General features: G+C 43.5%; 1 protein-coding gene across 3 annotated transcripts in view; it reads left to right on the top strand.

Annotated features, from left to right (window-relative positions):
- Positions 1-1,082, top strand: part of rbbp4 (retinoblastoma binding protein 4) — a 62,589-nt gene extending 61,507 nt beyond the window's left edge. For all 3 annotated transcript variants that reach the window (XM_080211701.1, XM_080211699.1, XM_080211698.1), the window contains one exon: positions 344-1,082. In XM_080211701.1, coding sequence (XP_080067827.1) covers positions 344-409 — 66 coding nt within the window. In that variant the 3' untranslated portion in view covers positions 410-1,082. The remainder of the gene's footprint in view (positions 1-343) is intronic.
- Positions 1,083-12,102: the final 11,020 nt, after the last annotated feature.

The raw sequence follows: 12,102 nt of genomic DNA, 5'->3' as shown, positions 1-12,102 counted from the left end.
TCCATGGTGAACCTTATCAAACACCTTACGAAAGTCCATATATACCACGTCAACTGCCTTACCCCCATCCACCTCTTTGGTCACTTTCTCAAAAATATGGATGTTGTTTCCTGTAACCTTGGATGAAATTTGTTAACATAAGCAGGAATCAAATATGGCTTGGTACCACACACTGGCAGTACTGTTTGTCAGACTATTTAAGGGTCCTGTTACTTTTCTAATGCTTCAATTCTTGAGGCACGTTAGATTAGGGCTTGTTCTTCTAACTCAACATTTTTAAGCAAAGCTTCCTTAGATGTACCAGTGTTTTTATAATTTTTTAACTATTTTGTTTTTCCTGTAGGCTGAAAATATTTACAATGATGAAGATCCTGAAGGAGCTCCTGATCCGGAAGGTCAAGGCTCATAGTCTGTTCAAATTTCCAATTGTACCTTTTCTACATAGACATGAAATTCTGCTAATGCTGTTTTGGGAGAGCCGGTTGATGTGTAACCACCTTCTCCAGCTGCGGGAGTTTGGATAAAATGTATGTCCTCCAGTAAGGACGTAAAGTTTTTATGATTGCCTGTACCCCACAAACCCAGTGTCCCATTATGTGCCCATTACAGAAATGAGTTGGTGTGTCTGCATTTTGACTGAAGCAAAATGCAGTGGATGCTGGAAATCTGAAACAAAAACACACACAATGCTGGAAATATTCAGCAGATCTGGCAGCACCTGTGGGGAGAGTTAACATTTCACATCAATCTATGACAATTCATCAGCGTGGTTCTAATCTCTTCTGGGACTTAAGGCATTAGCTGTTTTTCACTCCACAGATGCTGCCTGACATGCTGAGTATTTTCTGTATTTTCTGTTTTTATGCCTGCATTTCCACTTTGCTAATGGGAAGTGAAATGGTTTATTGTCCTTGTGTACCATACATATTTAAAGGCTTACCCCTAACTATCTGGATGCTGCGCTCTGTTGTGTTCCTTGTTTATTTTGAGATACGAGTCAGTTAAACCAATTGAATATTCTCTATGAGAGGGTCTTGCTAAATAAAAAGTGCATCATTCCTAATAAAATAGATGTTTTTCTACACCATGTTAAATGTGCATTTTTTTATATCTTGAGTTGCCTTGATGTGGTATTAACTGAATTAAGCTGCTGTGGTGGGTAAAATGGGATTTGAATTTTATATCGTTGATGAATAAATCGTTCAACCACCTTTTGGGGAGGGGGAAAAAACCTGATGTGAAACCCCAAAGAAGAACAGTAATCTTTGCTTTTTACTGTGTGGCTGTGACCTCAGTAAGAAGTCTCACAACATCAGGTAAAAATCCAACAGGTTTATTTGGCAGCACAAGCCAATGGGCTGACAAATGGCAGATGGAGTTTAAATCATAAATCATAGAACCCTACAGTGCAGAAAGAGGCCTTTCGAGTCTGCACCAAATGCAATCCCACCCACTAATCCGTCTAACCTACGCATCCCCAGACAGTAAGGGGCAATTTCTTAGCATGGCCCATCAACCTAACCTGTACATCTTTGGACTGTGACCAGAGTACCCGGAGGAAACCCGCACAGACACAAGGAGAACGTGCAAACTCCACACAGACAGTGACCTGAGCTGGGCATCGAACCCAGGACCCTGGAGCTGTGAAGCAGCAGTGCTAACTACTGTGCTGCCCCTAATTTACTTGATCCAATTTATTGTTGAGGTAATTGGCAAACAGGAGGGAGGGGGCCAGCTCTGGAACCTGCTCTGCCATAAGATGATGCATTCTGGTTGGCCAAATTGATCAATATCCTGTTGCAACATGAGACATGATTTTCCACTCACGCAAAACCACGCTGACTGTCCCTAATTAGTACTTGTATCTCTAAATGCCTGTAGATCCTGTGTCTCAAAATACCTTCCAACAATTTGCCTACCACAGATATGAGGCTCAGTAGCCTGTAGTTCCCAGGCTTTTCCCTGCAGCCCTATTTAAATAAAAGCACAACATTTGCCACCCTCCAATCTATACTAATGTTTTGGTTGCAAGGATGTACCATAGCTAAATTTGCAGATGACATGAAAATAGGTGGGAAGGTAAGTTGCAATAAAATAGTTTTACAAATTGATATAGGTTATATGCATGGAGCAAAATGTGTATAGAGCTTAACATTGTGAGGTTACCTGTTTTTATCATAGAGTTAGAGGTTTATAGCATGGAAAAAGGTCCCTCGGCCCAACTTGTCCATGCTGCTCCTTTTTTTTAAAATGACAAACCTAGTCCCAATTGCCCACATTTGGCCGTATCCCTCTATACCCACCTTACCCATGTAATGGTCTAAACATTTTTTAAAAAGAATTTACCCACCTCTACTGCTACTTCTGGCAGCTTGTTTCAGGCACTCATCACTCTCTGTATGAAAACAATGTTGCATCTCTGGACCCTTTTGTACCCCTCACCTTAAACCTATGCTTCTAGTTTTAGACTCCATAACCTTTGGGAAAAGATATTGACTATCTGGCTCATCTATGCCCCTTATTATTTTATAGTTGGCTTCCATTGTCCTCCAAGAGCAATTCAGGATGGACAATAAATGCTGGCCAGCCAGCAATACCCATGTCCTACAAGTGAATTAAAGTGATGTCCAAAGGGACATAGGTGTTCTTGCTCAAGAGTCACTGAAAGCTAGCATGCAGCTGCAGCAAGCCATTAGGAAAGCAAATGGCGTGCAGTTCTTCATTGCAAGAGGTTGAGTACAGGAGTAAAGTCTTGCTGAAATTGTAAGGGGCTTTGGTGAGCTTGTGTATTGTGTACAGTTTTGGTCTACTATACTGTTGGAAGGAGTGCAATGAAGGTCCACTATTCAGATCACTGGGACTTTCCTATTGGGAAAGATTGAGAACATTGTGCTTTATTCTCTAGAGTTTAGAAGAATGAGGGATGACCACATTGAAGCATTACCAAATTCTAGATATTGAAGATATGGAGGGATGTATGGATAGTGTGAGGAAATGGCCCTGAGATGGAAAATCAACCATGACCTAGTTGAATGGCAGAGCTATTTTTTCTTATTTCTTGGGTTTCTGATTATCTACAGTGGCACGGTGGTTACCATTGCTGCTGACCACAGTGCCAGGGACCCAGATTCAATTCCCAGATGATGAGCAACACAACAGCTCAGTGACTATCACTGTTTGCTGTGCAGTTATAGGGACCCAGCTTGGATCTCTGGCTTGGGTCAACGTCTGTGGGAGTTTGCACCTTCTCCCCGTGCTTGCATGAGTTTTCTCTCACACCCCAAAAACGTGCTTTTTAGGCTGATTGGTGTCAATAAATTGTCCCTAAATTGGATTTCCCTTAATCTGGCACACATATAATTCCTTTTATTGTGGAGTCCACTAAAGGTAGACAAAAGCGTTATTGGTAGAAGAAAGACTTGAATAAGTCACTCAGTGTTAAAATGGGCGGTGCGGACTTGTAGGGCCGATGGGCCTGTTTCCTGTGCTGTGCTGTTTTTTTTTTGATTCCTAGCTTGGGTCACTGTCTGTGTGGAGTTTGCATGTTCTCCTATGTGTGCATTTCCTCCGGGTGCTCCAGTTTTCTCCCATGGTTCGAAGATGTGTGTGTTAGGTGGATTGGCCATGATAAATTGCCCCTTTGTCATGGGACTAGCAAGGGTAAATGTATGGGGTTAAGACCTGAATAGGATTGTGGTCAGTGCAGACTCGATGGGCCAACTGGCCTCCTTCTGCACTGTAGGGCTTCTATGATCCGATTCTCATTCATGTTCTCATTCCCACGAGCCCACAGAACATAGCACACTACAGCACAAACAGGCCCTTCGGCCCACAAGTTGCACCGATCATATCCATACCTACCAGGTCTATCTATAACTCTCAATCCCATTAAATCCCACGTAGTCATCCAGAAGTCTTAAAAGACCCTAGCGAGTTCGCCTCCACCACCACCGCTGGCAGCCGATTCCACTCACTCACCACCCTCTAAGTGAAAAAAAAATATCGAATGTTTTTTGGAAATCCAAATATTGGCACGTCATGTTGCAGCTTTATAGAACCTTAATTAGGGCGAACTTGGAATATAAGTTCAATTCTGGTCGCCATACTACCAGAAGGATGTGGACACTTGGAGAGGGTACAGAAAAGATTTATCAGGATGTTGCCTGACATGGAAGGCATTAGCTATGAGGAGAGGCTGGAGAAATTTGGTTTGTTCTCACTGGAGCGACAGAGGTTGAAGGGAGACCTGATAGAAGTCTGCAAGGTTATGAGAGGCATGGACAAAGTGGATAGTCAGAAGCTTTTTCCCAGGGTGGAAGAGTCAATTACTAGGGGGCACAGGTTTAAGGTGTGAGGGGCAATGTTTAAAGGAGATGTACAAGGCAGATGTTTTAGAGAGTAGTGGATGTGGATGGCTGGAACTCATTGCCAAGAGAGGTAATGGAAGTGGGTACGGTAGTGACTTTTAAGGGATGTCTTGACAAGTACATGAATAGGATGTGAATAGAGGGATATGGTCCCCGGAAGGGTAAGAAGTTTTAGTTCAGTCGGGCACCATGGTCGGTGCAGGTTTGGAGGGCTGAAGGGCCTGTTCCTGTGCTGTGATTTTCTTTGTTCTTTGTTCTTACTATTATTGAATTGCAGCAGTCGTTTTCCTTCCCTACTTGAATATCAGAGTTACATTCACTAACTTGCAATCTGCTGGGATCATTCTGGAAACCTGGCAATTTTGGTCCATTATCTGCAGCCATGTTGTAAAACCCTAAGATGGAAATTTGACAGCTTATCAATTTCATATTGACTCGCTGTAGAGCAATCCTGTAAGTCCCATTCCCCTGTTCTTTCCTTGTAGCTCTGCAACTTTATTCCCCTCAAATGCCTATTCAATTTCTGTTTGAACTCATTCATTATCTCTGCTTCCAATGGGCAGCACGTCCTGGATCATTTCCAAGACACCGTGTAAGGAAAATTCTTTATATTCACTAATTCTATGTCCTCTAGTCCTTTTACTATCAACAAATGAGAATATCTTTTCTTTGTCTTCGTTATCTTACTGACAATTTAGTATACATCTATTAAATCTACTCAGTCTCCTTTCCACAGGTAGAACAACCCTAGCTCTTGCCACAAAGCTTGTAACTAAAGTGTCTCGACTTGTGGGCCGAAGGGCCTGTTTGTGCTGTAGTGTTCTATGTTCTATGTTAACTCTGGAACTGTAAACCTCTGTGCCCTCTACTTCCCTAATTTCTGATGACCAGAACAGGAACCAGTTTTCTTGTGGTCTAGCCAGAGCTTTACAAAGATTCAGCACAACTTTCTGCTTTTGTATACAATGCCTGTATTTATGAAACTCAAATCAAAGATCCCAGGTGTAAGCTAACTATTCTCTCAATGGGCAGGATTTTCAATCTTGAGACAGGAAGCAGGAGTTGGAAAAATTACTGGCTTGGTCCAGAAGATGTGGTTTTCATTCCCTAGCAGGTGTCAGCCAACCTGGGAAAGAGTTTGAGGGAGGCTGGTGCTAAGCTAGGCCGCTTCAAAGGCCTTTGTCCAAGTTATGCTAAAAGCAGAAAGGACCTCATTTCTCCCCACCCCATTCCCACACATTCTGTGCCACCCACTCCTCCATTGCCCTTTGTACCCTCCATGCCAAGATATTTCTTCTACTCCCATGCCAAGGTGTGCCTCCACCAGAGGGATCTGGATGTCTTGGAACATGAATCACAAATGGCTTGTATACATGTACAGCAAGTAATTAGAAAAGCTAATAGAATGTCATTTATTATAAGGGGGATTGATTCAAAAATAGGGAGATTATTTTACTTCATTTGTACAGGGCAATGGTGAGACCACATCTGGAGTATTATGCAGAGTATTGGTTTTATTTATGGAAAGATGTATGTGCATTAGGAACAGTTCAGAGAAGGTTTATTAGTGCCATGGTCAAGATGTGAAAGATAAATATATTCACCAGCTGGACTATTTCATAAAATTGTTTTGTGCTTTTTCAAAGTGGACAATAGCTGAGTGAACACAAGAGTTCAGCTTGTCACAGAATACCTCGTAGCAATTTCAAACAATATCTCGATGACAGTGATCCTGTTCCAGCCACCTTCAAACAAAGGAAAACCTTTGCAGGCCTTTGTTCTTTGTTCTTTGGTAATCTCCCATAATGGTGCTAATGGCTGCCCCATTACCAGAAGTAAAAAGTCTGACACATTACCAGAAGGACATGGAGTTTTTGGAGAGAGTACAGAAAAGGTTTACCAGGATGTTAACTGATATGAAGGGTATTAGTTATGAGGAGAGATTGAATAAACTAGGATTGTTCTCCCTGGAAAGACAGAGGCTGAGGGGCAACCTGATTAAATTTATAACATTATGAGGGGAATGTATAAGGTGAACAGTTGGAAGCTTCTTCCTACGGCAGAAATGACAATTATAGGGGGCACAAGTTCAAGGTAAGTGGGGACAGGTTCAGTGGAGATGTGCGGAGGGTGGGGGGGGAAGTTTTTTACATAGAGGGAGGTGGTGGCCTGGAATGCACTGCCAAGTGAGGTGGTTGAGGCAGACGTGAGTGACATTAAAGACTTATCTGGAAAGGCGGGGAATAGAGGGATACAGGCAATTGGTTTAGTTAGGACAACATGATTGGCGCAAGCTTAATGGGCCAAAGAGTCTGTTCCTGTGCTGTACTGTTCTTTGTTTATTAGCAGTCCTAACAGTTTTGACAAAGAGAGCGTTAGTTAATTAATTTGACACCAGTGTCTCCAAAATCAAAATCAAAAGGAATCCCAATTCCAATTAAACTTCAAAATTCCAGTCACCTTGTATCCAGCATTGAGGAAATATGATTGTCCCAAGCGATACTATGATATCATCGATTGGAACTGAATTCTGGCAGTTATTGTTTGACCTCCAATGTGAACAGAACTCCAGGCAACAGCCTGTGCTGTCTAACATCAAGCTAGTGGCAACAGAAAGTTCTCTGACCCTCATAGAATCACTACAGTGCAGAAGGAGACTCTCAGCCCATCGAGCTTGCATTATCAATGATCCCACCCAGATCCTATCCCCGTCATCAAACCCACCAACAGCTGGAATCTTAAAAGCCAGGAAAATCAGAATAAAAATCATCATTCTGTTTATGGGAAATCAGGGCAATTTAAATTGACCCCCTCCTGTTCGTGAAATCAGACTAATATCGGGAGTGAGCGGGCTGTCTTATGAGAAAAGGTTGGAGACATTAGGTTTGTATCTAGTTTAGAAGATTGAAATGTTTAGGATCCTGAGGGGTATTGACAGAGTGGATGTGGAGAAGATATTTCCTCTTGTCAAAGAATCTAGAACTAGGAGTCACAGTTTAAAAATAAGTGGTGGCCCATTTAAGACAGAGACGAGGGTCTCAGAGGGTCATGAATCTCTGGTGCTCACTTCCTTAAAAGACAGTGGAAGCAAAGCCTTTGAATATTGAATGACTCACCTGATGAAGGGGCAGCGCTTTGAAAGCTCGCGCTACCAAATAACTGTTAGACTTTAACCTGATGTTGTGAGACTTTTTATTTTGAATATTTTTAAGGCAAAGCAATACACATTCTTGATCAATAATGGGGTGAAAGGTTATTGGGGTGGGCAGGATTGTAGAGTTGAAATTACAATCAGACTAGCCATGATCCAATTGAATGACCGAGCTGGATCAGGTGGCAGAGTGGCCTACTCCTCCTAATTTGAATGTTTGTACTCTATGCCCCTCGTCTCTGATGACACATGTCCATGTCCATTCATCCACTATACACTATGTAGAACCAATTAATTCCATTGCCACAATAGAATGTGTAAAAAAGGTCATTCATAACATTCTATTTTCTTTTAAAACTTTTTACTACAAGCCAATAGAAGGTATTTTCCATCCCTTTAAAGTAACAAAAGCAGAAATTGCAAGCAATTGAAATACCTTGTGTAAATAAACATTATTCAATTGACAGCATAGATCGGAGAAGCAAAGCTGTCAATCAAACAATACTTTCCCAGATGCTTAGATGTTTTAAATTTTTAATGGATATCTGGGCTCTTAGCCCAGAATGCACAATGATACTTGGCTCAGAGCAGAGAAGCTCATTTGCATATTGGTAACCCTGGGAATCTTGGAATCAGGACTCAGCCACCACTTTTAAAGGGTTGCAACATCTCCTGACTCTATGAAAATCCAACCCAATAAGTCCTTCCATTTACAGGATCCGTGTATGTGCAGCTCCAGATCCCTGTGTTTCTGCAACTTCATGGAATGATGCCTTTATATTGTCTGTATCTATTCCTTCTGCCAAAATTATCTCTATCTCAGGAGAGGTAGAGTGGGTGACAAAAGAATATTGCTTTACTGATTAGGAAGAACGTCACAGCTGTACAGGGGGTGGGGGGACACCTTGGTGGGATCATGCTGTGAGGCCATATGGATAGAACTCAGGAACAAGAGCGATGCACTCACACTGTTAAAGTTTTATTACAGACCTCCCAACAGCCAAAGAATAAAGAACAACACAGCACAGGCCCTTTAGCCCAACAAGCCCGCGCTGCCCATTTTAACATTCACTGAGTGCCTCATTCCCATCCTTCTTCTACCTACGACTTTTGCCTACGCCTCTTGGACTCCACAATAAAGGGGTGCAGATTTAGAGAATTATATGTGCACCAGATTAAGGGAGGTCTAATTTAGGGACAATTTGTTAACACCAATCAGCCTAAAAGCACGTTTTTGGGGTGTGGGAGGAAACCAGAGCACCCGGAGAAAACCCACGCAAGCACGGGGAGAATGTGCAAACTCCCTCAGACACCGACCCAAGTCAGAGATCCGACCCAGGTCTATGTATCTGCACAGCGAACAGTGATAGTCACTGAGCTGTCGTGTTGCCCGTCAGTTGGTCCAGTTTAAGCGTACACTAACGACGTGAAGCACTAGGCAGCTCTCAAAGCAACATCCAAGAGCAGCCCTCGCACGACCCACCGCCTGTATGTCCCTTGTTGGCCAACAAGGCGGACCAAATCGCCTGTGGATGTAAAAAAAGAGACATCAATAAACATCCACAGCTTATACAGACATTCACGGAAGATCCCCAGAAGCTCAAATGTAAGAGACAGGTGAGCCATAAAATATGTTGGACGGCCCATAGGAATCTATTGATTCCCAGGAACGTCCTGAGGCTCTTGACCCTTAACTAGAACATTCTTTTGTATCCCTCCATCTGTAGTCCACTCGTGCCTATCAAGGTAAGCCTTAAACAACTCTAGCGTGCCTGCCTCCACCACCCTACTTGGCAGTGCATTCCAGGCCCCCACAACCCTCTGTGTGAAAAACCTCCCTCTAACATCTGAATTATACCTCTCCCCTCTCACCCTAAGCTCGTGGCCCCTCGTGATTTTTGTATTCAACCTGAGAAAAAGCTTCCCACTGTTCACTCTATCTATACCCTTCATAATCTTTTACACCTCTATTAGGTCTCCCCTCATTCTCTGTCTTTCCAGGGAGAACAGCCCCAATTTGCCCAATCTCTCCTCATAGCTAAGACCTTCCACACCAGGCAGCATCCTGGTAAACCTCCTCTGCGCTCTCTCCAGGGTCTCCACGTCCTTCCGGTAGTGCGACGACCAGAACTGGATGCAGTTTCCCATATGTGGCCTAACCAACATTCTATACATTAGACTCCAGCTTTTATACTCTATACCCTGTCCTATAAAGGCAAGCATACAATATGCCTTCTTCACCACCTTCTTCACCTGTACTGCCACCTTCAAGGACTTGTGTACTTGCACACGTAGGTCCCTCTGGGTTTCTATACTGTTAATGGTCCTACCATTTATTGTATAACTTCCCCCTACATTATTTCTTCCAAAGTGCATCATCTCGCATTTATCTGGATTAAATTGTTCCTCATTGTTCCGTTGGAGCAGAGTCGAGAGGCAGCGATTTTTGTGCGAGTAAGGAGGCAGTAAAAAGGTGCGTTTTTTTTTCTGTTTATTTTGCTTAACTGTTTAATTCTAGTTTCAGTTGCGAGTTTTTTCGGCGGTTTTTTAAAATTAGTTAGAAACCGGAAGTCGTCACTAGGGCGTCGACCGGTAGTTGTAGTTTTTTTTTTCAGGCCTCTAACCCTATAAATTAGTCCAGAGAGGATACCTGATTCTCTACACTAGTAGAGAATCCCACCCTCCCACCTCCTCTAACCTAATTATAAGTGTGGGGAAGTTTTTTTTTATATTTTTTACTTTTTTTTTGCTGTTACCTGTTTCAGGGATGGCAGTTCGGGCAGTGTGCTGCATCTCCTGTGGGATGTATGTGGTGAGGGACTCCAGTAGTGTTTCAGGGGATTTTACTTGTAGGAAGTGTCTTAGATTGAAGCTTCTGGAGGAGCGTGTTAAGGAGCTGGAGGTGGTATTAGATGAGCTCCGCATAATTCGTGAGGCAGAGAGAGACATTGATAGGAGTTTTAAGGAAATAGTCACTCCTAGTAATCAGTCTTGGGTCAATGTCAAGAGGAGGGGAAAGAAGCATGTGGAAGGAGAATCCCCTGGGGCTGTTCCCCTCCAAAATAGGTTTTCGGTCCTGGAGGCTACAGTTGAGGAAGCATCAACTGGGGATAGCCAAAGGGAGCAGGACTCTGGGGGTGAGCCTATTGTAAAAGCTCAGGTGTCTAGGGGATGCAAGAGATTGGGCCTCGTGATTGGGGACTCTACAGTTAAAGGGACGGATAGGAGAGTTGGTAGTAAGGGTAGGGATTCAGGGCTGGTGTGTTGCCTACCAGGGGCTGGGGTCCGGGATGTGTCAGAGAGGATATTCAAGACTCTTAGGGGAGAGGGTGATCAACCCCAAGTTATAATTCATGTGGGGACACATGACATAGGGAGGCTAAGGGAAGGGGATATTAAGCAGAGTTTCATGGAGTTGGGATGGAAACTAAAGGCCAAGTCAAACAGAGTGGTTATCTCTGGACTCTTGCCTGTGCCACGGGATAGTTTAGAGAGGAATAGAGAGAGGGAAAGTTTGAACTTGTGGCTGAGGGGATGGTGCAGGAGGGAGGGGTTCAAGTACTTGAGCAATTGGGGCTCGTTCTGGGGAAGGTGGGACCTCTATAAGAGTGATGGTTTACATCTGAACCAGAGGGGAACAAATATCCTGGGGGGTAAATTTGTGAAGGCTATGCGGAGTGGTTTAAACTGATTCAGAGGGGGGGGTGGGATCCTGGGTAGAGGGGGTGAAAGTGAGGGGGGCATAGAAGGGGACGGCATTGCACGGCATTGTGGGGGTGGGGCGGAGCGAGGTTTGAAATGTATATACTTTAACGCGAGGAGTATTCGCAATAAAGTGGATGAACTTGCAGCGTGGATCAGTACCTGGGACTTTGATGTTGTGGCCATTTCAGAGACATGGATAGAGCAGGGTCAGGAATGGATGTTGCAGGTCCCGGGGTTCAAATGCTTTAGTCGGAGTAGAGAAGGAGGTAGAAGGGGGGGAGGGGTAGTATTATTGGTCAAGGACTGTATCACAGTGTCAGAGAGGAAGTTTGATGAGGACTTGTCTGTTGAGGTAGTATGGGCAGAAATTAGAAATAGGAGAGGAGAGGTCACCCTGTTGGGAGTCTTTTATAGACCTCCTAAAAGTTCTAGAGAGGTTGAGGAAAGGATTGCAGAGACGATCCTGGTTAGGAGTGAAAGTAATAGGGTAATTGTTATGGGGGATTTTAACTTTACTAACATTGATTGGAATTGCTATAGCTCTAGCTCGTTAGAGGGGTCAGTTTTTGTTCAAAGTGTGCAGGAAGGTTTTTTGACTCAGTATGTAGATAGGCCAACTAGAGGTGAGGCTATATTGGACTTGGTGCTGGGAAATGAGCCAGACCAGGTGTTAGACTTGGAAGTTGGTGTGTTTTTTGGTGATAGTGACCACAATTCGGTTACGTTCACCTTAGTGATGGAAAGGGATAGGCATGAACCTCGGGTCAGTAGTTTTAGCTGGGGGAAGGGTAATTATGAGGCCATTAGGAGAGAATTAGGAAGCATTGGTTGGACTAGGAGATTACAGGGACTAGGAACGTCTGAAATGTGGAGTTTTTT

Source organism: Carcharhinus amblyrhynchos, chromosome 24 (assembly GCF_965287045.1).
Source record: "Carcharhinus amblyrhynchos chromosome 24, sCarAmb.v2.hapA, whole genome shotgun sequence".
NCBI lineage: Eukaryota > Metazoa > Chordata > Chondrichthyes > Carcharhiniformes > Carcharhinidae > Carcharhinus > Carcharhinus amblyrhynchos.
The sequence above is the reverse complement of the archived record's forward strand: the minus strand, read 5'-3'. Positions and strand labels throughout refer to the sequence as shown.